The sequence below is a fragment of the Nerophis lumbriciformis genome, linkage group LG27 (assembly GCF_033978685.3).
Source record: "Nerophis lumbriciformis linkage group LG27, RoL_Nlum_v2.1, whole genome shotgun sequence".
Classification (NCBI taxonomy): domain Eukaryota; kingdom Metazoa; phylum Chordata; class Actinopteri; order Syngnathiformes; family Syngnathidae; genus Nerophis; species Nerophis lumbriciformis.
The window spans coordinates 32,366,767-32,393,894 of NC_084574.2; the positions used below are offsets into that span (position 1 = coordinate 32,366,767).

The window sequence follows — 27,128 nt, forward strand, 5'->3', positions numbered from 1 at the left end:
GTCTCTGAGGCGTGTTTGGAGTCAAGGCTGTCCCCCAAGTTACGAATGACAAAAAAGTTGTCCGGTGCTTTTTTTTTTACCCCGACGTCACTCGTCATGCTGGACCAGTCTGGTGGTGGGCCACACCGCGCCCGTGTCAGCTCAGAGATCCGACCCAAAGCGACTAAAAGCCGGGCGGTGCGGCCAGAAGCCCCGGTGATGGAGAGGAGCACCAGAAAGAAAGTGATTGAGATTGGTGGATTTACTTTATCCACTCGGAAACTTCTAGTGGCTTTGGACATACTTTGCCTCGTCCTGGGTAAATTATTCATTTGTATTCACTCTTATAAACTAATATAATGAAATAATCAACCATATCACATTATTTTTGTTTCACGTTTCCTTAAATTTAGTTTATGGACAGTGTATTTTTGCTCATCATTTTTAGATTTAGTGTTATATTTTCACCCAAGCACTACAAAAATATTGACAAAACTGCAAAGTGTAACAATTAATATTTAACAGTGCTACACTGATGTCAATATTAAATAAATGGAAAAAAACACATACACTTTTACTATAGGTTATATTGTGTGGACATGCACACGCGCAGAAGCAAGTTAGTTGATAATAATGTCAAAATAACTTAACACACTTCTGTGTGAATGTCTGTGAACAGGGGCGCCGCTAGGGATTTTGGGCCCCATGAAAAGAATCTTTACAGGGCCCCCAACACAGTGTCATTATTTATTCTGTATTATAATTTCATCATCATTGCCCCCCCTCCATCATGGGCCCCTAGAATCCGTCTCTGAAACGTTACTTTTCAAAGAAGTGAAATATTGTATGCAATTACCAGGTTGACCATTTTCAAGAATGTATTTCTTAGTAATTTTGATGATTACAGCTGACGATAAAATAGAAAAAAAAAACAATTCCAGTAACTCATGAAATGTGAGAAATTACCCAAATGTTGAATAATATAAGGAGTAGTACCTCATCTTACGAGCATAATTGGTTCTGTGATGGAGCTCTTAACTAAAACACATGTTTCTCAAAAATCAATATCTCCCTAATTGGTGCTTGCCCTCCCCCCAACCAGCACAATGTTAACATGTAACATGCCTTTAAAAACAACTTTTAGATATGAAATATTGGATGAAAACAATACCATAGCATGTACTACTTGTACTAATAGTTTATTAAGTCATTTATTAATAATGCACAGCATTTAACTTGGATTCCATGTACTTCTGGGTCAAACACACCATCAGCAGCTTTTCCATATTTTCATGGATAAAATGTCTGTCGTTTGGATATTATTGAAACATTCTTGGCTGCTTGAGTATGGTGCAGGTGAGCAGTGATACGCTCAAATTGCTTAGCCAAGTTGGCGACACGCTCAGTCATGTTTTTAATGATTACCTTTTTTAATTCAATGAATCTACCTGTTGTTGTTTTTTCTCGGCACTGTCCTTCACACTCACTTTCGTCCATGGCCGTAGTTGGACAAACAAAGTTATCAGAATCAGAATCAGAATCAGCTTTATTGTCATTACGCAAGGTAACGAGATTGAGGCCATTCCATACACTGCGATGTGTGCATGCTAGAAAAACAATGTGCAAATATATAAAAATATAAAAAAATGTAGAAGTGCAATGAATATGGTGTGAAATGAATATATACATGAAAAAAAACACAAAAAAAAACAGGGTGGTTGGTGGAATGGGTTATTGCACCGAAGAGAAGGCAGTTATGAGGGACAATGGGGCAGTCCGTTCAGGATGGTTATGGCCCTGGGGAAGAAGCTGTTCTTTAGCCTGTTTGTTTTGGTTTTAATGCACCTGTAGCGCTTCCCAGAGGGCAGCAGGTGGAACAGGTCAGAGCCAGGGTGGGTGCTGTCCTTGATGATGGCACTGGCTCTGTTGAGGCAGCGGGAGGTGTAGATGTCCGTCAGAGAGGGGAGAGGGCGGCCGATGATCTTCTGAGCCGTCTTGACCACTCTTTGCAGCCTCTCCCTGTCTGCTGCAGTGCAGCTGCCGTACCATACCGTAATACAGTAGGTCAGCAGGCTCTCGATGGACGAGCGGTAGAAGGTCAGCAGCAGGTCAGGCTTCAGGTTGTACTTCCCGAGGACTCTAAGGAAGTGTAGCCGCTGCTGAGCCTTCTTGATGATTGATGTGGTGTTGACTGTCCAGGAGAAGTCATTAGAGATGTGGACTCCAAGGTACCTGAAGCTGTGGACCCTCTCTACACGCTCGCCGTTGATGTAGAGGGGGGCAGGGTCGGTGCTGCTCCTCCTGAAGTCGACGATGATCTCTCTGGTCTTGCTGGTGTTGAGAGCGAGGTTGTTCTCCGAAGACCAGGCCGTCAGCTTCAGGACCTCCTCTCTGTAGGCAGCCTCGTCACCCCTGGAGATGAGCCCGACCACTGTGGTATCGTCGGCGAACTTGACGGTAAGGTTGTCACTGTGGGCCGGACTGCAGTCATGGGTGTAAAGGCAGTAGAGGAGAGGGCTCAGCACACAGCCCTGTGGGGAGCCGATGCTCAGCGTGCGGGAGGATGAGAGGTGCGGGCCAAGTCTCACATTCTGGGGTCGGTCCGTTAGGAAGTCCCTTATCCAGGCGTTTGTGAGAGGGGGGAGGCCAAGAGTGTCCAGTTTATTGCAGAGTCTGTCCGGGATTATTGTATTGAAGGCAGAGCTATAGTCCACAGAGAGCATCCGGACGTAGCTCTGCTGCTGCTCCAGGTGGTTCAGAGCAGAGTGGAGAGCAACAGCGATGGCGTCCTCTGTGGACCTGTTCGCCCGGTATGCGAACTGGTGGGGGTCGAAGTCTGGAGGGATATGGTCCTTGATGTGCTGGAGAACAAGTCGCTCGAAGCACTTCATGATTACCGGAGTGAGGGCCACTGGTCGGTAATCATTCAGGCTGGTGATGGGAGACTTCTTCGGCACCGGGATTATTGTAGATGACTTCAGGCAGGATGGGATGACTGCCTGAGCCAGGGAGAGGTTGAAGATCCTGGTGAGGGGGGGAGCGAGCTGGTGGGCGCACGTCCTGAGCACCTTTCCAGGTACTCCGTCTGGTCCGGTAGCCTTCCTGGGGTTCACAGCCAGGAGCACTCGTCTGACACTGTGCTCCTGTACAGTGAGTGGAGTGGCGCCGGAGCCCGGTGGGGGCGGGGGCAGGGCTGGAGCAGATGAGTGTCGCTGGGGGGTTTCGAAACGGGCAAAGAAACAGTTAAGCTCCTCTGCCAGTGTCGCACTCTGATCCGCAGTTGTCATATTGCAGCCTCTGAAGTTCGTGATGTCACTTACTTATGTCAGTAAGTAAGGGAAAACATTTTGTTTATATGGCACTTCTCACAGAGCAAGCTCGCTAAGTGCATCACATGGTTAAAATACAAACGGTACACTCAAAATAAGCACACATAAGTTAATGCTTGTGAGTAAAACTAATAGGGATGCTTGGAACTGAATTTTTAGCTAACAATTCTCTGAGCTCTTATCTCAAAACACTATTAAGTTGATGAACTGATTCACGTTTTAAACTGTAAAAACAAAAACCAAAACATACTTTACACTTTTAACTGGTTATTTTACTCAGAATTCAACTCTTGAGTCTAGTGATGTCCCGATACCAATATTATGGTACCGGTAAGTACCAAAATGTATTTCGATACTTTTTGGTACTTTTCTAAATAAAGAGGACCACAAAAAAATTGCATTATTGGCTTTATTTTAACAAAACATTAAACATATGTTTCTTATTGCAATTGTGTCCCTAAATAAAATAGTGAACATACAAGACAACTTGTCTTTTAGTAGTAAGTAAACAATTAAAGGCTCCTAATTAGTCTGCTGACATATGCAGTAACATATTGGGTCATTTATCATTCTATTATTTTGTCAACATTATTAAGGACAAGTGGTAGAAAATGAATTATTACTCGTTCACTTACTGTTAATATCTGCTTACTTTCTCTTTTAACGTGTTCTATCTACAAGTCTGTTAAAATGTAACAATCACTTATTCTTCTCTTTTTTGGATGCTTTACATTAGTTTTGGTAGTTACAGGATCATACATTGGTCATATAAAAAAAAGTCTGCGGGCTATAGAGCATTTTCTATTCGGGCTCCAGTACTATGGAATGCCCTCCCGGTAACAATTAGAGATGCTACCTCAGTAGAAGCATTTAAGTCCCATCTTAAAACTCATTTGTATACTCTAGCCTTTAAATAGCCCCCCTGTTGGACCAGTTGATCTGCCGTTTCTTTTCTTTTCTCCTCTGCTCCCCTTTTCCTTGAGGGGGGGGGCACAGGTCCGGTGGCCATGGATGAAGTGCTGGCTGTCCAGAGTCGGGACCCGGGGTGGACCGCTCGCCTGTGCATCGGCTGGGAACATCTCTGCGCTGCTGACCCGTCTCCGCTCGGGATGGTGTCCTGCTGGCCCCACTATGGACTGGACTCTTACTATTATGTTGGATCCACTATGGACTGGACTCTCACAATATTATGTCAGACCCACTCGACATCCATTGCTTTCGGTCTCCCCTAGAGGGGGGGGTTACCCACATATGCGGTCCTCTCCAAGGTTTCTCATAGTCATTCACATCGACGTCCCACTGGGGTGAGTTTTTCCTTGCCCGTATGTGGGCTTTGTACCGAGGATGTCGTTGTGGCTTGTGCAGCCCTTTGAGACACTTGTGATTTAGGGCTATATAAATAAAGATTGATTGATTGATATTCAAAGTCCTCATGTGTCCAGGGACATATTTCCTGCGTTTATAAACATCATATCATTTGTTTTTAAACAAAATAAGATGTTGTGATGCCAAAAAATATCGACGCAATCATAGTAGTATCGACTAGATACGCTCCTGTACTTGGTATCATTACAGTGGATGTTAGGTGTAGATCCACCAATGGCGTTTGTTTACATTTTGACGCCGGTGAGCTACGGTGTGTAGTGAAGCATGTTTAGCTATTCCTTGTCCTGCAGGGATGATACTTGTAAGAAACGTACTTTATTTGTCGCCACGGAGGCGAGGATTAGTGATTTTAGAAGTAGCTAAAACACTGCCAACTCCCATGTCTTAAAGCAGTGGTTCTCAACCTTTTTTCAGTGATGTACCCCCTGTGAACATTTTTTTAATTCAAGTACCCCCTAATCAGAGCAAAGCATTTTTGGTTGAAAAAAGGAGATAAATGAAGTAAAATACAGCACTATGTCATCAGTTTCTGATTTATTAAATTGTATAACAGTACAAAATATTTCTCATTTGTAGTGGTCTTTCTAGAACTATTTGGAAAAAAAGATATAAAAATAACTAAAAACTTGTGGAAAAATAAACAAGTGATTCAATTATAAATAAAGATTTCTACACATAGAAGTAATTATCAACTTAAAGTGCCCTCTTTGGGGATTGTAATAGAGATCCATCTGGATTCATGAACTTAAATTTTAAACATTTCTTCACAATAAAAGAAATCTTTAACATCAATATTTATGGAACATGTCCACAAAAAATCTAGCTGTCGACACTGAATATTGCATTGTTGCATTGTTGCATTGTAATGAATGGAATAGCCTACTTGATTTGATGTTCAGTTTATGAACTTACATTCATATTTTGTTGAAGTATTATTCAATAAATATATTTATAAAGGATTTTTGAATTGTTGCTATTTTTGGAATATTTAAAAAAAATCTCATGTGCCCCTTGGCATTACCTTCAAGTACCCCCATTTGAGAACCACTGTCTTAAAGCACCTCTTCCTGAGGGCGTTTAAGTGTTATAACTTCACCTTTATCGTTAGTTTTCAAGCCAAAATGCGTCCGTTCTCCCTTTTCTGTCTACACACTGTGTCTGCTTGTAAGTACTCCGTGACTGTGCGCCGCCGAACATGCTCGTCTGCTAGTAAACCGGCAATGACACGACGTGACGACGACAGGGAAGGTGGCGAACCGGTCATTTTTAGAGGCGGTATAGTACCGAATATGATTAATTAGTATCGCGGTACTTATACTAATAGCGGTATACCATACAACCTGTCATGTCTGTGTGATCATGTTTTGTTTAAGTTATGTTCTGCTTGGTTTTGGACTCTTTTTAGTTCCTGCTTTTCACTCCCTTGTCTTGTGTCCATGGTTACCCATTAGTTTCACCTGTTCCACATTTGGACTCATTGTGCACTCTTGTTTGTCACCATAGCAACTCATTAGTTTTCACCTGCCCTCACGACTCACGCACCTGTCTTTAATCATGTCACTACTATTTAACCCGGGAGTTGCCAGGTGGGGGTCGAAGTCTGGAGGGATTTGGTCCTTGATGTGCTGGAGAACAAGTCGCTCGAAGCACTTCATGATTACCGGAGTGAGGGCCACTGGTCGGTAATCATTTAGGCTGGTGATGGGAGACTTCTTCGGCACCGGGATTATTGTAGATGACTTCAGGCAGGATGGGATGACTGCCTGAGCCAGGGAGAGGTTGAAGATCCTGGTGAGGGGGGGAGCGAGCTGGTGGGCGCACGTCCTGAGCACCTTTCCAGGTACTCCGTCTGGTCCGGTAGCCTTCCTGGGGTTCACAGCCAGGAGCACTCGTCTGACACTGTGCTCCTGTACAGTGAGTGGAGTGGCGCCGGAGCCCGGCGGGGGCAGGGCTGGAGCAGATGAGTGTCGCTGGGGGGTTTCGAAACGGGCAAAGAAACAGTTAAGCTCCTCTGCCAGTGTCGCACTCTGATCCCCAGTTGTCATATTGCAGCCTCTGAAGTTCGTGATGTCACTTACTTATGTCAGTAAGTAAGGGAAAACATTTTGTTTATATGGCACTTCTCACAGAGCTTGTTTTGTTTAAGTTATGTTCTGCTTGGTTTTGGACTCTTTTTAGTTCCTGCTTTTCACTCCCTTGTCTTGTGTCCATGGTTACCCATTAGTTTCACCTGTTCCACATTTGGACTCATTGTGCACTCTTGTTTGTCACCATAGCAACTCATTAGTTTTCACCTGCCCTCACGACTCACGCACCTGTCTTTAATCATGTCACTACTATTTAACCAGTCAGCCTGGCGACATCAAACTCCTGTCACTCTGCTTCACGCTCTCCACACACACTTATGACCCTCGCTGCTCTTTTTCATGCCGTTTTCTCGTCCAAGTAAGTTTTCTTTATTCATGCCATAGTTTGCAAGTTTTGTTTCATTGTTCATAGTTTCTGCCTTTGTGCAAGTTTTGTGTTTATAGTCAAGTTTTGTACTTCCGCCCTTGTGTGCGCCATTTGTTTATTCTTTTTTTGAGTGTTAAAATTAAATATGTATTCACCTGCACGTCATATCTGGTCCAAATCATTTGCACCTCGGGAGAACAAACCACGCCATAGTCCAAGTCCTGACACAACCCTACTTGAGTCAAAAATGTTTTGCGCAATATTCCCATTTTTTTTACAATGCACTTGTAGGTTGTGCTTAATGCAGTGTCTGGTGAATGTCCATTTCTAACAGTATCAATTGTACGTCATGTGGGGCTCTTTGAAAGAATTCACACTGGAGTGATTACCAAGGCTACTTTATAATATACAAACAAGGACTTTTTAAAGTATTCATTTTGGACTTGGGCTTCGGGGGTTGACTTTCTCTAAGGATGATATTTTAGATTTGGTGTTTTCAGAAAAGTTTTCAGGTTTGTTTTTTTGTTTTTTTCCCCCCCCCTTTTCCACTCTGCACATGTGTGACTTGTGTTTCCCTACCAAACATGCACTCCAAAGCTCTCCTGCCAGCTGGATTGTGCATTGCCTCGGGAATTCTACTGTTTCCATGGCAACCCCTAGTTCTCAGGGTAGAGCAGAGTCGATGGGGAATCGGGGGAATTGTATTTTTCTATAAATAATATGCACGGTCCCCAGCGCGTGTGCGTGTTTGCGTGGTAGCTGTCCCCTCTCTCCCATGGTCAAAGTATGCAGTAGATGACAGGACAGGAAGAATGATGTAATGACGGCTAACGTGCACACACACTGATTGGACGACGAGGTCGTGTGTTTTAACACCGGACTAGACGTGATGAGGACAGAACGACGTGCATTTTTGCAGACATGTGATAGAGTCCAAGCTTAATAGAGGCATACAATAAAAAGGTACTGTTGTTGTTAATGGGGGGGGGAGGGTGGGACGTGGGGCTTGGGGAGCGTGTACAGCGAGACAAACAGGCAGTGTCAGGCTGCTTCAGGCTCCAGCATTCACGCTTTGTTTTCTAGGGACGAGTTGAGATGAAGTCACAAACAAAAACCTCCTTTCTCTCCTTTTTCTCCAACTTGCGCAGACTGAGACCTTTTTTTTTCCATTTTAACTTGTCCACTTCACAGTCTCTCGATTGCGCGTATGTTCGCTCAGGAAACGGGAGCATTCTGGCGAGTTCCTTCAATCCCGGTGGAGCCATGCATGGAGTGACCTTCACATTCCTCTCAATGGTCCAATGGCTTAGTTTCTCCAGAGAAAAACTCTGGGGCCGCCAACATTATCATACTGTAAAACTACGAGTTTGACCTTTTGTCAGTTCCTCATTACGGTACATTCTCTGTCTCCTGCTCATTTGTCACAGGAGAAGACCTTATTACTGCTATCTGATCAAGGGGATTGCTTAAAAAGTAAAATATGTCCATGTCCAACTGTCACCTAATTGGAGAAACTCTTTTGGTCAAATGTCCTTAATTAAAGGACCCGTAGCGTCCAGATGATTGACATATTACTAACAAGTTCTCTTTATGTATTTTTTCCTCTGGAAAATGAATCTGGCACTCATCCCATAATATAATTTTTTTTGGAGTAATGGGTAGATAACTAACCTATACAGGGATCTAGGGATGTATACCGTAAATACATATTTAATTTTAACACTCAAAAAAAGAATAAACAAATAGCGCGCACAAGGGCGGAAGTACAAAACTTGACTATAAACACAAAACTTGCACAAAGGCAGAAACTATGAACAATGAAACAAAACTGACAAACTATGGCATGAATAAAGAAAACTTACTTGGACGAGAAAATGGCATGAAAAAGAGCAGCAAGGGTCATAAGGGTGTGTGGAGAGTGTGAAGCAGAGTGACAGGAGTTTGATGTATACCGTGAACTAGTGTTTTCCCGATACCAAAATGTATTTCGATACTTTTCGGCATGAATAAAGAAAACTTACTTGGACGAGAAAATGGCATGAAAAAGAGCAGCAAGGGTCATAAGGGTGTGTGGAGAGTGTGAAGCAGAGTGACAGGAGTTTGATGTATACCGTGAACTAGTGTTTTCCCGATACCAAAATGTATTTCGATACTTTTCGGTACTTTTCGATACTTTTCTAAATAAAGGGGACCACAAAAAATGGCATTATTGGCTTTATTTTAACAAAAAATCTTAGGGTACATTAAACATGTTTCTTATTGCAAGTTTGTCCTTAAAGAAAATAGTGAACATACAAGACACCCAATATATATCTGCCACCTAATAAAAAAGTTAAAGTACCAATGATTGTCACACACACACACACTAGTCAATGTTTTGTACTCCTTCTTTGTGGGTCAACACGTCACTTTGGAATGACAAGTGAGTATCCAATCACAGTCTCGTTAACATCAGGCTACCTAGATAGGCTACTATCAACAACTTGTGATCTGATTGGCTATCGCAACTGTCTATCAACTGTATGCACGGACGCCTGCATTGTTGATTCTGAAGGCCCCGGGGCAGATTTGGTACAGCATGGCAACATAAGCTAGCTGAATTCTGATTGGATACAAACTAAAACTAAAAACAACAGCACTGGAAGGAGCATAATATGACATGAAGATAATATGCATACTTTTAGATATTTAGGAAAAGTAAATAAAAAAATGCTTTTATCTTTAATTATGATTGTGATTTTTGGTTATGTTCGGCCAGCAGAGAAGGGCATGCTGGCCCTGACGACACACCACTGGTCAAATGTATTTGTCACATCTGCAATAATTTTTAACTCGACGGCAAATGTTCAGAAATTATCAACAGATAGGGTTTCTCTGCAGAAATGTTTTAGAATTTCAATCAATCAATCAATCTTTATTTATATAGCCCTAAATCACAAGTGTCTCAAAGGGCTGCACAAGCCACAACGACATCCTCGGTACAAAGCCCACATACGGGCAAGGAAAAACTCACCCCAGTGGGACGTCGATGTGAATGACTATGAGAAACCTTGGAGAGGACCGCATATGTGGGTAACCCCCCCCCCTCTAGGGGAGACCGAAAGCAATGGATGTCGAGTGGGTCTGACATAATATTGTGAGAGTCCAGTCCATAGTGGATCCAACATAATAGTAAGAGTCCAGTCCATAGGAAAAGGGGAGCAGAGGAGAAAAGAAAAGAAACGGCAGATCAACTGGTCTAACAGGGGGGCTATTTAAAGGCTAGAGTATACAAATGAGTTTTAAGATGGGACTTAAATGCTTCTACTGAGGTAGCATCTCTAATTGTTACCGGGAGGGCATTCCATAGTACTGGAGCCCGAATAGAAAACGCTCTATAGCCCGCAGACTTTTTTTGGGCTCTGGGAATCACTAATAAGCCGGAGTTCTTTGAACGCAGATTTCTTGCCGGGACATATGGTACAATGCAATCGACAAGATAGGACTAAGAATTTGGTCAAATGTTGTTTAAGAAAAACAGTAGTTGGGATAAGGAGTCAGACAAATATGTACAACATATTCGTATCTAAATTATGTATTTCATGTTAAAGTCTATTTTTAAGAAGCCGGGAATCAGGTTTTTCCAGTGCATCTCTCAAAGTTGATGTGTGTCTGAAATAGTGGTGTCCCGATACCAATATGTTGGTACCGGTATCAAAATTGTCCGCCCTGAGATCGGTAGGTTGTGAGTTCAAACCCCAGCCGAGTCATACCAAAGACTATAAAAATGGGACCCATTACCTCCCTGCTTGGCACTCAGCATCAAGGGTTGGAATTGGGGGTTAAATCACCAAAATGATTCCCGGGCGCGGCCACCGCTGCTGCCCACTGCTCCCCTCACCTCCCAGGGGGTGATCAAGGGTGATGGGTCAAATGCAGAGAATAATCTTGCCACACCTAGTGTGTGTGTGACAATCATTGGTACTTTAACTTTTAACTTTAAAATGATTTTGATACTTTTTGGTACTTTTCTAAATAAAGGGGACCACAAAAAAATTGCATTATTGGCTTTATTTTAACAAAAAAATCTTAGGGTACATTAAACATATGTTTCTTATTGCAAGTGTGTCCTTAAATAAAATAGTGAACATACAAGACAACTTGTCTTTTAGTAGTAAGTAAGCAAACAAAGGCTCCTAATTTAGCTGCTGACATATGCAGTAACATATTGTGTCATTTTCCATTCTATTATTTTGTCAAAATTATTAAGGACAATTTTGATAATTTTGACAAAATAATAGAATGGAAAATGACACAATATGTTACTGCATATGTCAGCAGCTAAATTAGGAGCCTTTGTTTGCTGGGGCGTCTTCAGTAATGCGGACGCTGTATCGATCCGTTGTGGTGAAGAAGGTGCTGAGCCGGAAGGCAAAGCTCTCAATTTACCGGTCGATCTACGTTCCCATCCTCACCTATGGTCATGAGCTTTGGGTTATGACCGAAAGGACAAGATCACGGGTACAAGCGGCCGAAATGAGTTTCCTCCGCCGGGTGGCGGGGCTCTCCCTTAGAGATAGGGTGAGAAGCTCTGCCATCCGGGGGGAGCTCAAAGTAAAGCCGCTGCTCCTCCACATCGAGAGGAGCCAGATGAGGTGGCTCGGGCATCTGGTCAGGATGCCACCCGAGCGCCTCCCTAAGGAGGTGTTTAGGGCATGTCCGACCGGTAGGAGGCCACGAGGAAGACCCAGGACACGTTGGGAAGACTATGTCTCCCGGCTGGCCTGGGAACGCCTCGGGATTCCCCGGGAGGAGCTGGACGAAGTGGCTGGGGAGAGGGAAGTCTGGGCTTCCCTGCTTAGGCTGCTGCCCCCGCGACCCGACCTCGGATAAGCGGAAGAAGATGGATGGATGGATGGATATTAAGGACAAGTTGTAGAAAATGAATTATTAATCTACTTGTTCATTTACTGTTAACATCTGCCTACTTTCTATTTTAACATGTTCTGTCTACACTTCTGTTAAAATGTAATAATCACTTATTCTTCTGTTGTTTGATACTTTACATTAATTTTGGATGACTGGTACTTTTTAGAGGCAGTATAGTACCGAATATGATTCATTAGTATCGCGGTACTATACTAATACCGGTATACCGTACAACCCTTGTCTGAAGCCTCAATTCACCCATCCTGAACATGTAGGCCTTGGTCTGAGATGGAATCTATTGAGGAAGTGAAATGATGTTGTAGTAACATAAACATTGATCCTGATGTCGCTTATCTCCCCCTTTTAGCTTCCATCCCGTTCTTTGTATCTGAGCTGAAGGCAGTGAGTCCTTACAAAAGAGGTTTTATTTGTGGAGACCTCAGCATCGCCTACCCCTACTTGCGCTCTGAGACCATACCAGATGAAGTCCTCATCGCTGCCGGCATCCTCATCACGGGCGTCACGGTGAGTGGTCATCAACATCAATAAACTCCACACAACCTTTTTAACATGGTGGTTTCCGTCACATGTCCACCTGCAGATCGCTTTAGGGGAGTGTTACCGGCTGCGGTACCTAGGTGTCACCTCCAAGGCTTTTGTCAAGAACAAGTATGTGTCCTGTCTGTACAAGGAGTTGGGCTGCTTCCTGTTTGGCTGCTGCGTTGGCCAATCACTGACAAACATAGCCAAGCTGAGTGTGGGCCGTCTGCGGCCGCACTTCCTGTCGGTGTGTGGGGTCACGTATGCGTCGCTCCAATGCACGGATGGAACATACATAGAACCACTCTGTCCCAAAACTGACCGTCGATTGATAGAGGAGGCCAGGTGTGTGTTCCCTATCTATCCATCCATCTGTATATTAATTTATGCATGCATCCTTAGACCCATACATCCATTCATCTATCTATCCATCATCCATGCATCTATTTACCCACTTACCAACCCCTCCATCTATCCATTCATGTGTGTGTCCATGTATCCATCAATCCATTCATCCATCCTTCCATCCATTTATACTTACGGTATACTTTCTACACATACATACTAGTGTTGTCCCTGTACCTATAGCGTCCAGATGATTGAAATTTTACTAACAAGTTCTCTTCATGTATTTTTTCCTCTGGAAAATGAATCTGGCAATCATATCCCATAATATAAGTAAATATTTGAGTAATCGGTAGATAACTAACCTATACATGGAACTAGGGATGTATACTGTGAACTAGTGTTGTCCCGATACCAAAATGTATTTCGGTACTTTTCGGTACTTTTCTAAATAAAGGGGACCACAACAAATTGCATTCAATCTCAATCAATCAATCTTTATTTATATAGCCCTAAATCACAAGTGTCTCAAAGGGCTGCACAAGCCACAACGACATCCTCGGTACAAAGCCCACATACGGGCAAGGAAAAACTCACCCCAGTGGGACGTCGATGTGAATGACTATGAGAAACCTTGGAGAGGACCGCATATGTGGGTAACCCCCCCCCCCTCTAGGGGAGACCGAAAGCAATGGATGTCGAGTGGGTCTGACATAATATTGTGAGAGTCCAGTCCATAGTAGATCCAACATAATAGTAAGAGTCCAGTCCATAGTGGGGCCAGCAGGACACCATCCCGAGCGGAGACGGGTCAGCAGCGCAGAGATGTTCCCAGCCGATGCACAGGCGAGCGGTCCACCCCGGGTCCCGACTCTGGACAGCCAGCACTTCATCCATGGCCACCGGACCTGTGCCCCCCCCCTCAAGGAAAAGGGGAGCAGAGGAGAAAAGAAAAGAAACGGCAGATCAACTGGTCTAACAGGGGGGCTATTTAAAGGCTAGAGTATACAAATGAGTTTTAAGATGGGACTTAAATGCTTCTACTGAGGTAGCATCTCTAATTGTTACCGGGAGGGCATTCCATAGTACTGGAGCCCGAATAGAAAACGCTCTATAGCCCGCAGACTTTTTTTGGGCTCTGGGAATCACTAATAAGCCGGAGTTCTTTGAACGCAGATTTCTTGCCGGGACATATGGTACAATGCAATCGACAAGATAGGACGGAGCTAGACCGTGTAGTATTTTATACGTAAGTAGTAAAACCTTAAAGTCACATCTTAAGTGCACAGGAAGCCAGTGCAGGTGAGCCAGTATAGGCGTAATATGATCAAACTCATTATGATCAAACTCGCATTATTGGCTTTGTTTTAACAAAAAATCTTAGGGCACATTAAACATATAATTCTTATTGCAAGTTTGTCCTTAAATAAAATAGTGAGCATACAAGACAACTTGTCTTTTAATAGTGAGTAAGCAAACAAAGACTCCTAATTTAGTCTGCTGACATATGCTGTAACATATTGCGTCATTTATCATTCTATTATTGTGTCAAAATTATCAAGGACAAATGGTAGAAAATTAATTATTAATCTACTTGTTCATTTACTGTTAATATCTGCTTACTTTCTCTTTGAACATGTTCTATCTACACTTCGGTTAAAATGTAATAATCATTTGATCTTCTGTTTTTTGATACTTTACATTAGTTTTGGATCATACCACAGATTTGGGTATCAATCAGATACCAAGTCGTTACAGGATTATACATGGGTCATATTCAAAGTCCTCATGTGTCCAGGGACATATTTCCTGAGTTTATAAACATAATATACATTTTTAAAAAACGAAAGAAGATGTTGTGATGCCAAAAAATATTGATGTCATCATAGTAGTATCGACTAGATACGCTACTGTACTTGGTATCATTACAGGCGGACCGATACTTTATCGCGATACTAATTAATCATATTTGGTACTATACTAATACCAATATACCGTACAACCCTAGTCTATACATTCATCCACAGTATAAAAATGCTTATTAAACTGACGTCTTTTCCACTCTACTTTTTAGGAAGTCCTTCTTCTCTGGCCACGCTTCATTTGCTATGTACACAATGCTCTATTTAGCCGTAAGTATAGCAGCATTTTCTACCTCTATTACAGTACTTTGCTTCCATTTTCCAATTACCACCCCTTTATAGTGAGAAGCGCATAGAAAAAGCAGGGAGACACAGAGCTCTCACCAGTCCAGTGAGCAGCATAAAAGCAAAAAAATGAAAAAAAATAAACGGGGGCAAAAAGAAATCTGAAAGCAGAAATGAAAAACACAGAGGTCGCTTTGTTTCACTGTGGGAGGGGTGTGACCTCAACTCGCTGCCTCACTGCTCTCCTCTATTGTTTAGGGGGGATTGAGAGGGATGGGCTGCATTTCTATGTGCTCATGGAGGACTGTCTTTGAGCATGTCAGCCGCATAAGAACAGAATTGATGCCGCTACGAAGGGCCTGGAAGAAACATTAGGAAGGCTATATACATCTTAATGAGGATCCCCACAAATAAACAGATCTCATTTGAAACGTTTTCCACCTCCACTAAATTAGACAAATAAACACGGTAAAGTTTAGTGAGGTTTATAGAAGTTTAGTGAGGGCCAGCTTCGGCTGATGATTTAACTTGACTATCTAGAGCAGGGGTGTCCTAAGTAGACGTCATAACAAGGGTTCTGTAGGTAAACCTACAGGTCAGTGATGAACTTTGTAGTCTGTCTATGGATGTTCTCATTCATCCAGGTCATTGTATTCTCAGGGCATTCAATCGATCGCAACTGGACTGCTCAGTCCAGTGCGCCGTAGCCAATTTCCGGCAAGGGCAAGCAGTGGCACGGCAAGTTCTGTCTTCTGTGCCCCTTGTTCGGCGGCGGCGTATCGACACCGCGTCAACCATCCTCAAACATTCTTCCAATACACCCGCTGTATGCCAGGGGCCTCTGGTATTCAACTAGCTTCACTCCCGTGGAAGGCTTCAATACACCAAGGTTGATTGTCGAACCACACTCCTCCGACATGAATTGGGGTTGTCGACTATTCTAAGACACCTCTAGTGAGAAACACTATTCAATTCAAGTTAAAATAAGTTCAAGACTGAACACTTTTAATTCACATTTTTACTGTGCCGATTTTGTCCATGTATCCATTTTCTTTGCCACCTTATTGTGGTGGAGGGGTTTGGGCCACAAGTGGTCCAAGGAGCTATATTGGCCAGAGTTATATGCCCCTGGAAGGTTCTCCCAAGGCAAACGGTTCTAAGTGACGGGCCAGATAAACAGTGATTCAGAAGACCCTGTAGAACAGATCGAGAGGAGAGACTGTACTTCACCCGGACATGGGACAATAGAGCGCCTGATGGCTCAGGGCCACCAGGGCTACCAATTGGGCCCAGCCAGGCCCAGTCCGAAAATTCCACACTACCTCATCCTGTAGACGCACCACATGCAATAAGATTCTGGTGCATTGTATGTTGGGTGGCGATGGAGGGCGTGCGACTGGATAAGAAGTTCCAGTTAGATATATATATCACCTAATCCCCCAATTCAATTTCTGGAAACAAACTCCTCGAGAGGGTCTAGACTTTGTTCTTCTTTGGAGTTGCTTCAGTAAAAAGGCAGCTAGCTGGTGCCTGCTTACAATAGCCCCCTTGCTCAGTGCCTATGTGTTGAGGTCATCCCCAGTGAACGAGAGGGTTTCTTCCCTACAACTTCGGTTCGGAAAGGTCCTGACTGTTGTTTGTGCATACACACCAAACTTCAGTTCAGAGTGCCAAACCTTCTTGGAGTTAGAGATGTGCTGCAGAGCATCCTACTGTTGGCTCCATAGTTTTACTGGGAGACGCCATTGCCCATGTCTTGCAACGACAGTGTGATTGGGAGAATTGGCCTGCTCGATCCAAATCCGTGAAGTTATGTTATTAGAGTTCTGTGCTAACCACAGTTTGGCCATAATAAACACCATGTTCACACAACGATTTTCATAGGTTCACCTGGCACCAGGAAACCCTTGTCCCCAGGTCAGTGATGAACTTTGTAGTCTGTCTATGGATGTTCTCATTCATCCAGGTCATTGTATTCTCAGGGCATTCAATCGATCGCAACTGGACTGCTCAGTTTGTCTTAGAACACATTTCGCCTCTCATCCACATAGGCTTCGTGTTCATAGACTTAGATTGGTCAGATAGAGGTCAGGTCTAGATTAGATGCTGGTGCCAAAACCTTTTCTTTTTCTTTTTCTTCTTCTTCTTCTTCTTCTTCTTTGTTTTGGGTATGAACTGTCAACTGATCACAACCAGGCGATGAGCAGCATTGCAGTATACAGTATGGCAGGGAAGCATTCTGGACAGTGGTGACAGACCAAAAGCGTATAGTGAGGGAGTGCAGGGAACGTTTGGCAGAGTCTACCATTCATCGAGTCTTCAAATACTACCTCCAGCAGAGCTTCTTCTACATCCTAGATGAGGCCCAGGATATTGAGTCCAAATAAGAATGGCGTATTCCACGCCTCCATCGCTGAAACGACCAATTGAAGCTGTGGTTGCAAGGTGAACACCAGAGGTTAGGATGTTCCAACTAAAGGGGGATCAGGTCACACTCATCAGCTACCCTGTAAAAGTGTATTCCAGAGTGCTGGAGAGAAGAGTACAACTACAGCTACAGCTACAAGAAGTGCAATGTAGTTGTACTCTTGGTCAGTGGGCAGTGGGCCAGCTCTACACCTTTGAAAAGGTACTGGGGGTTGCATTAGTTTCCTCAACCAGTCCACACGTGCTTTGTGCACTTGGAAAATGCATTTGACCGTGTACCTCGCGGTTCCCTGTCGGGGGTGCTCCAAAACTTTGAGATTGATGGCATGCTACTACATGCTATGTAGAAAGAGCCTGGTTGGCATTGCCAGCAGTAAGTTGAGCATGTTTACTGTAAATGTTGACCTCTGTCAAGTCTGCCCTTTGTCAATGGTTCTGTTCATAATTGTCCTGGACAGAATTTTTGGCCCAGACAAGGCATTGAGGGTGTCCAGTTTGGGGACTTTAGGCTCTCATATCTGCTATTTGCAAATTATGTGGTCCTGATGATCTCATCAAGCTGTGACCTCTTGCGTTCACAGCTTAGTGTGAATCTTCTGGAATGAGACTCAGCACCTGTAAATCTGAGGCCATAGTTCTGAGGGTGGATTGCAACCTTTAGGTTGAAGAAGGTCTTGCCCCAGGTGGAGGGGTTCAGGTATCCTGGGATCTTGTTCATCATGAGTGAGTGAAGGCGGGGGCACAAGTTCGCCAGGCAAATCTGCGCAGCATCTGCAGAAAAGCTGTCGCTGTACTGGATCGTCGTGGTGAAAAAAGTTGAGCCAAAAGGCAAAGCTCTCGATTTACTGGTCAATCTACATTATCTTCCTAGCCTCACCTATGGTCACAAACTTTGTGTAGTGGCCGAAAGAGCAAGATCGCGAGTACAAGCGGGTATGCATTTTTGTCCACTATATGCAAACATAATAAATGTCGGGAAGTGTTGGTGACGAACCCCAAGATGCAGAGATGGCAGGAGTGATGGAGGAAAACATGACTTTTAATGTCAAAAATAAAATGCAGGAAAACAGGAATCAGGAACCAGGAAACAGTAAACAGGCAAACTGGAAACAGCTAACAGGAGCCAGCATACAAGAACCAGGGAACAGCTCACAATACTCCAGCACTGACTGGAGGGCGAGGCAGGTACAAATAGCAGCCGACTGATTGACACCAGGTGTGGCCAGGGTGCCAATCAGCCGCAGGTGAGGGGAAACAGCGCTCAGGGAGACAAGCAGGAAACTGAATAAAAATAAGAGCGCTCACAGGAACTAAAACAGAGGAAAAAAACTAAAACATAACCAAACTGTCAGTGACAAGCCTGACAATACATAAACATAAGTGACACCTTTGTAACATTTGAGTACATTTGTAATTATTTGCCTTACTACGTTATGCAAATAAATAACCAGCTAACTCTTTAGTTATACTTCAAAGTCAGTCATTTTCTTTAAGTTTAAATAATAGAAAACTAAAGAGTTTGTAACATGTGTTGCGCCTTATTACAGCGCGACAATCATTATTGATATTTAGTTTTTACAATGAGGCTATTAGAGACTGCAACTGGAGTTTGTCCCTGTAGTGCTGCCGTAATTGATATAGTTTGTCTCTGTCATTTACTACCTGCTGCAAATCGAGTTAGGACAGTGATAATAATTGACATGAACACAAGGTGACATTTTTTATACAATCACAAGCAGGCAAGAATTCGTAGACTGACACTAATCAACATATAATTGTTTATTGATGGCCATTGACAGCCATATATTTTTGGTGCAGTTTTATCTTCAGGCTCGGCTGACGTGGAAAGGGGCTCGCCTGATAAAGCCTGTGCTGCAGTTCTTCCTGTTTTTGCTGGCCTTCTACACAGGTTTGACCCGCGTCAGTGACAACAGACACCACCCATCGGACGTGGTTGTTGGGTACATACTGGGAGCCCTCACTGCATACTGGGTGGTGAGTGTAGCCCATTTCCGTGTCTTGTTGCTCATGTTAAATGTAGACCTGTTATGCAAAACCACCTTTTCTTACGTATTGGTACCCGTTTTTGTGTATTTGGGATCTGCATAAGTCCCAGAAATTTGAAATCAAACCATGGGGGCATGGCGAGATATTTATAAAATTGTCTTCCTTCATACTTCCTCCAGGCGAACGTATATCTCCATATATGGTAAAGATTTACCCGGAGAGCTTTGCACGTGGCCGCCATTGTTGTCCCACGTTGAAGTCAAAAAGTTTATTTTTTTTCTATATCCTCTTGTTGTGGGACAGGCTGGCTTGTACATGCACATGCACATGCACATGCAACATGAAATGTAATGGTGTTTCTTGCATAGATTGTTTTACACAGACCATCTTTAAGCCGCTTTCTGACCATCTCTTATTTATGTGCCTCCACTTCGACTGCGTCTTTGTCAGCCTTGTTGTAGTTTTCAGGGCTTCTTTATAGATTCTACGGACAGATATAAGTTAGAACTAGGAATGTATATTGATAAACCGCGGTAAAATTAGTAATACCTTTTAAATTACAGAAAAAACTTTTAGGCAACACTGCTTACTTCCTGGGAACAAAGTCACAGCAGTGCTTGCGCATGGGCACTAGCGTTGTTTGGCTTGAAAAAACACGGGGGAACGCAACTACACAGACCTTGCTACGGAGATTTACCCTCAGAGTAAACAGCAGAGCGCTCGGTTTAACTCCCTCGCTTAATTTCCGTGTATCTTATCTTGGTGCCTATGTTACATGTGTTCAGATGTCTTTTGAGGCCCTCTACTTCTTTTTTTAACCCGATTCTTTGTCTTGTTGCCTATGTTAAATGTGTTAAAACCATGTTTCTGGTCAGGCCTATATATCTCTGAGCCCAATTCCTTGTCTTGTTATCCATGTGTTAACACGTGTGTCTTGTCAGGCCTACTTTTTTTTGGCCCAATGTACTAAAACTAATGTGTGTCTTGGCAGGCCTTCGTCTTTGTAGCCCAATTCTTTGTCTTGTTGTCCATGTTAAATGTGTTAAAATTAGTGTCTTGGCAGGCCTTCTCCATCTTTGTAGCCCAATTCCTTGTCTTGTTCCCCATGCCAAAAGTACTAAAAATTAATGTCTTATAAGGCCTACTAAATTTTGTTTAGCCCAATTCTTTATCTTGGTGTCTATGTTAAATGTGTTCAAACTATGTGTCTTGTGAGGCCCTCTACTTCTTTTTTGAGCCCGATTCCTTGTCTTGTTGCTTATGTTACATGTGTTCAAAACAAGTGTCTTGGCAGGCCTTCCATTTCTTTATAGCCCAATTCCTTGTCTTGTTATCTATGTTAAATGTGTTAAAACGAGTGTCTTTGGCAGGCCTTCTTCATCTTTTTAGCCCAATTTCTTGTCTTGTTTCCCATGCCAAAAGTACTAAAAACTAAATGTCTTGTAATGCCTACTACATTCTTTTAGCCCAATTCTTTATCTTGGTGTCTTTGTTAAATGTGTTAAAACTATGTGTCTTGTGAGGCCCTCTACTCATTTTCTGAGCCCAATTAATTGTCTTGTTGCCTATGTTACATGTGTTCAAAACAGGTGCCTTGTCATGCCTTCCATTTCTTTTTAGCCCAATTCCTTGTCTTGTTATGTGTTAAAATTAGTGTCTTGGCAGGCCTTCTCCGTCTTTTTACCCCAATTCCTTGTCTTGTTTCCCGTACAAAAACTACTAAAAACTAATGTCTTGTAAGGCCTACTAAATTTTTTAGCCCAATTCTTTATTTTGGTACCTATGTTACATGTGTCCAAAACAGGTGTCTTGGCAGGCCTTTCATTTCTTTTTAGCCCAATTCCTTGTCTTGTTTCCCATGCCAAATTTGCTAAGACAAATGTCTTGTAAGGCCTACTACATTTTTTTAGGCCAATTCTTTATCTTGGTATCTATGTTACATGTGTTAAAACTATGTGTCTTGTGAGGCCCTCTACTTCTTTTTTTAACCCGATTCCTTGTCTTGTTGCCTATGTTACATGTGTTTCAAAATAGGTGTCTCGGCATGCCTTCCACTTCATTTTAGCCCAATTTCTTGTCTTGTTATCCATGTTAAATGTATTAAAACGTGTGTCTTGTCAGGCCTATTACATCTTTTTAGTCCAATTCCTTGTCTTATTTCCCATGCCAAAAGTACCAATGTCTTGTAAGGTCTACTACATTTTTTAGCCCAAGTCTTTATCTTGGTGTCTATGTTAAATGTGTTAAAACTGTGTGTCTTGTGAAGCCCTCTACTTCTTTTTTTTAACCCGATTCTTTGTCTTGTTGCCTATGTTAAATGTGTCCAAAACAGGTGTTTTGGCAGACCCTCCGTTTCTTTTTAGCCCAATTCCTTGTCTTGTTATGTGTTAAAATGAGTGTCTTGGCAGGCCTTCTCCATCTTTTTAGCCCAATTCCTTGTCTTGTTTCTCATGCCAAATTTGCTCACATTAATGTCTTGTAAGGCCTACTACATTTGTTTTTAGCCCAATTATTTATCTTGGTGTCTGTGTTAAATGTGTTAAAACTATGTGTCTTGTGAGGCCCTCTACTTCTTTTTTGAGCCCAATTCCTTGTCTTGTTGCCTATGTTACATGTGTTCAAAAACAGGTGTCTCGGCATGCCTTCTTCATCCTTGTAGACCAATTCTTTGTCTTGTTGTCCAAGTTGAATGTGTTAAAATGAGTGTCTTGGCAGGCCTTCTCCATCTTTATAGCCCAATTCCTTGTCTTATTGTCCATGTTAAATGTGTTGCAACGTGTGTCTTGGCAGGCCTTCATCTTTTTAGCCCAATTCCTTGTCTTGTTTCCCATGCCAAAAGTACTAAAAACTAATGTCTTATAAGGCCTACCACATTCTTTTAGCCCAATTCTTTATCTTGGTGTCTATGTTAAACGTGTTAAAACTATGTGTCTTGGCAGGCCCTCTACTTCTTTTTTGAGCCCAATTACTTGTCTTGTTGCCTATGTTACATGTGTTCAAAACAGGTGTCTTGGCAGGCCTTCCATTTCTATTTAGCCCAATTCCTTGTCTTGTTGTCCATGTTAAATGTGTTGAAACGTGTGTCTTGGCAGGCCTTCTTCATCTTTCATCTTTTTAGCCCAATTCCTTGTCTTGTTTCCCATGCCAACAGTACTAAAAACTAAATGTCTTGTAAGGCCTACTACATTGTGTTTAGCCCAATTCTTTATCTTGGTGTCTATGTTACATGTGTTAAAACTATGTTTTCTCAGATTTTTCTATATCTTTTAAACCCCATTTTCTTGTTTTGTTATCCATGTTAAATGTATTTTAAACCATTAGATCTTTTTTCAGCCCAATTCCTTGTCTTGTTTCCTATGTTAAATGTGTTCAAAACAGGTGTCTCGGCATGCCTTCTTCATCTTTGTAAACTAATTCCTTGTCTTGTTATCCATGTTGAATGTGTTAAAACGAGTGTCTTGGCAGGCCTTCTCCATCTTTATAGCCCAATTCCTTGTCTTATTGTCCATGTTAAATGTGTTAAAACGTGTGTCTTGGCAGGCCTTCTTCATCATTTTAGCCCAATTCCTTGTCTTGTTTCTCATGCCAAAAGTACTAAAAACTAATGTCTTGTAAGGCCTACTACATTCTTTTAGCCCAATTCTTTGTCTTGGTGTCTATGTTAAATGTGTTAAAACTATGTGTCTTGTAAGGCCCTCTACTTCTTTTTTGAGCCCGATTCCTTGTCTTGTTGCCTATGTTACATGTGTTCAAAACAAGTGTCTTGGCAGGCCTTCCATTTCTTTATAGCCCAATTCCTTGTCTTGTTATCTATGTTAAATGTGTTAAAACGAGTGTCTTTGGCAGGCCTTCTTCATCTTTTTAGCCCAATTTCTTGTCTTGTTTCCCATGCCAAAAGTACTAAAAACTAAATGTCTTGTAATGCCTACTACATTCTTTTAGCCCAATTCTTTATCTTGGTGTCTTTGTTAAATGTGTTAAAACTATGTGTCTTGTGAGGCCCTCTACTCAATTTCTGAGCCCAATTAATTGTCTTGTTGCCTATGTTACATGTGTTCAAAACAGGTGCCTTGGCATGCCTTCCATTTCTTTATAGCCCAATTCCTTGTCTTGTTATGTGTTAAAATTAGTATCTTGGCAGGCCTTCTCTGTCTTTTTACCCCAATTCCTTGTCTTGTTTCCCATACAAAAACTACTAAAAACTAATGTCTTGTAAGGCCTACTAAATTTTTTAGCCCAATTCTTTATTTTGGTACCTATGTTACATGTGTTCAAAACAGGTGTCTTGGCAGGCCTTTCATTTCTTTTTAGCCCAATTCCTTGTCTTGTTTCCCATGCCAAATTTGCTAAGACAAATGTCTTGTAAGGCCTACTACATTTTTTTAGGCCAATTCTTTATCTTGGTATCTATGTTACATGTGTTAAAACTATGTGTCTTGTGAGGCCCTCTACTTCTTTTTTTAACCCGATTCCTTGTCTTGTTGCCTATGTTACATGTGTTTCAAAATAGGTGTCTCGGCATGCCTTCCACTTCATTTTAGCCCAATTTCTTGTCTTGTTATCCATGTTAAATGTATTAAAACGTGTGTCTTGTCAGGCCTATTACATCTTTTTAGTCCAATTCCTTGTCTTATTTCCCATGCCAAAAGTACCAATGTCTTGTAAGGTCTACTACATTTTTTAGCCCAAGTCTTTATCTTGGTGTCTATGTTAAATGTGTTAAAACTGTGTGTCTTGTGAAGCCCTCTACTTCTTTTTTTTAACCCGATTCTTTGTCTTGTTGCCTATGTTAAATGTGTCCAAAACAGGTGTTTTGGCAGACCCTCCGTTTCTTTTTAGCCCGATTCCTTGTCTTGTTATGTGTTAAAATGAGTGTCTTGGCAGGCCTTCTCCATCTTTTCAGCCCAATTCCTTGTCTTGTTTCTCATGCCAAATTTGCTCACATTAATGTCTTGTAAGGCCTACTACATTTGTTTTTAGCCCAATTATTTATCTTGGTGTCTGTGTTAAATGTGTTAAAACTATGTGTCTTGTGAGGCCCTCTACTTTTTTTTTTAACCCGATTCCTTGTCTTGTTGCCTATGTTACATGTGTTTCAAAATAGGTGTCTCGGCATGCCTTCCACTTCATTTTAGCCCAATTTCTTGTCTTGTTATCCATGTTAAATGTATTAAAACGTGTGTATTGTCAGGCCTATTACATCTTTTTAGTCCAATTCCTTGTCTTATTTCCCATGCCAAAAGTACCAATGTCTTGTAAGGTCTACTACATTTTTTAGCCCAAGTCTTTATCTTGGTGTCTATGTTAAATGTGTTAAAACTGTGTGTCTTGTAAAGCCCTCTACTTCTTTTTTTTAACCCGATTCTTTGTCTTGTTGCCTATGTTAAATGTGTCCAAAACAGGTGTTTTGGCAGACCCTCCGTTTCTTTTTAGCCCAATTCCTTGTCTTGTTATGTGTTAAAATGAGTGTCTTGGCAGGCCTTCTCCATCTTTTCAGCCCAATTCCTTGTCTTGTTTCTCATGCCAAATTTGCTCACATTAATGTCTTGTAAGGCCTACTACATTTGTTTTTAGCCCAATTATTTATCTTGGTGTCTGTGTTAAATGTGTTAAAACTATGTGTCTTGTGAGGCCCTCTACTTCTTTTTTGAGCCCAATTCCTTGTCTTGTTGCCTATGTTACATGTGTTCAAAAACAGGTGTCTCGGCATGCCTTCTTCATCCTTGTAGACCAATTCTTTGTCTTGTTGTCCAAGTTGAATGTGTTAAAATGAGTGTCTTGGCAGGCCTTCTCCATCTTTATAGCCCAATTCCTTGTCTTATTGTCCATGTTAAATGTGTTGAAAAGTGTGTCTTGGCAGGCCTTCATCTTTTTAGCCCAATTCCTTGTCTTGTTTCCCATGCCAAAAGTACTAAAAACTAATATCTTGTAAGGCCTACTACATTTTGTTTAGCCCAATTCTTTATCTTGGTGTCTATGTTAAATGTGTTAAAACTATGTGTCTTGGCAGGCCCTCTACTTCTTTTTTGAGCCCAATTACTTGTCTTTTTGCCTATGTTACATGTGTTCAAAACAGGTGTCTTGGCAGGCCTTCCATTTCTATTTAGCCCAATTCCTTGTCTTGTTGTCCATGTTAAATGTGTTGAAACGTGTGTCTTGGCAGGCCTTCTTCATCTTTCATCTTTTTAGCCCAATTCCTTGTCTTGTTTCCCATGCCAACAGTACTAAAAACGAATGTCTTGTAAGGCCTACTACATTGTGTTTAGCCCAATTCTTTATCTTGGTGTCTATGTTACATGTGTTAAAACTATGTTTTCTCAGATTTTTATATATCTTTTAAACCCCATTTTCTTGTTTTGTTATCCATGTTAAATGTATTTTAAACCATTAGATCTTTTTTCAGCCCAATTCCTTGTCTTGTTTCCTATGTTAAATGTGTTCAAAACAGGTGTCTCGGCATGCCTTCTTCATCTTTGTAAACCAATTCCTTGTCTTGTTATCCATGTTGAATGTGTTAAAACGAGTGTCTTGGCAAGCCTTCTGCATCTTTGTAGCCCAATTCCTTGTCTTGTTTCCCATGCCAAAAGTACTAAAAACTAATGTCTTGTAAGGCCTACTACATTCTTTTAGCCCAATTCTTTATCTTGGTGTCTATGTTACATGTGTTAAAACTATGTGTCTTGTGAGGCCCTCTACTTCTTTTTTGAGCCCTATTCCTTGTCTTGTTGCCTATGTTACATGTGTTCAAAAGAGGTGTCTCGGCATGCCTTTCACTTCATTTTAGCCCAATTCCTTGTCTTGTTATCCATGTTAAACGTGTTACAACCATGTGTCCTGGCAGGCCTACTACATCTCGTCCATGTTTAAGAAGCCAAGCTGGAATAAGGATGCGGTCCAGACCCAGGACAAGCCCTTATCAGCACATCACAGCATCTGCTAAGGCTTCCCTCCACCTGCCAGCCGCCAGGTGTGCTTCATGCAGAAGATGTGAAGAAAGTGAGCCTACTTCCTGTGACGTTAAACCACATACCTCAGCCTTTTGGACAAGACTGAGCAGAGGATGTGACAGAAAGAGTGCACAGCAATACTGTACAGTCCTTTACTCTATAGGCTCTGTTTGTTGTTGCCATGACAACAGATCACACACAGACTCTCCTCATGTTTTCTCAGCATCAGCACCGTTGCTCACACAAACGTTGCTGTCGACTAACTGGGATCAGGACAATGACATCATAACACTCGACATTTCATCGACTTGATTTAGATTCTGGAGGTTTTTTTTTTGATGCTCTCAACTGTTTTTGAATTAGAAACACAAAAAAATGGATGATATTTCACAACTTGCAAAAATGTTCACAACTTGCAATAATAGGCTTTGATCATGTGATTCTTGAGATGAGTCGGGTCATTGGCCAACCACAACGTGTAAATATTTTCTTAATGTTGATTTCTATACTGCGTAATGTATAATGTAAGCAGTATTACCACTAAGTACATTCTGTAAAAATCTGGCACCATTTTGTCAAAAAAAAAAACCTGCAACAGTGAATATAATTATATTGGGAAGGATGCTAACTAAGTCACTTTGTTTTTCTAGTACATCATG

General features: G+C 42.0%; 1 protein-coding gene across 1 annotated transcript; it reads left to right on the forward strand.

Moving 5' to 3' along the window:
- On the forward strand, positions 1–27,128 carry LOC133624302 (phospholipid phosphatase 3-like). The gene is made up of 6 exons (XM_061987783.2): positions 1–298; positions 12,424–12,581; positions 12,658–12,941; positions 15,016–15,073; positions 19,334–19,510; positions 26,364–27,128. Exons 1-6 carry the CDS (start codon positions 46–48, stop codon positions 26,460–26,462), a joined length of 1,029 nt encoding a protein of 342 aa, XP_061843767.1. The 5' UTR covers positions 1–45; the 3' UTR covers positions 26,463–27,128.

What these genes read in the sequence shown, in the direction of transcription:
- LOC133624302 (XM_061987783.2), top strand. Translation starts at nt 46, where the DNA reads ATGACAAAAAAGTTGTCCGGTGCTTTTTTTTTTACCCCGACGTCACTC. An exon ending in TCCTCATCACGGGCGTCACG is followed by an intron (nt 12,582 to 12,657) that starts GTGAGTGGTCAT and finishes GTCCACCTGCAG; the next exon opens with ATCGCTTTAGGGGAGTGTTA. An exon ending in ACACAATGCTCTATTTAGCC is followed by an intron (nt 15,074 to 19,333) that starts GTAAGTATAGCA and finishes TTTTTGGTGCAG; the next exon opens with TTTTATCTTCAGGCTCGGCT.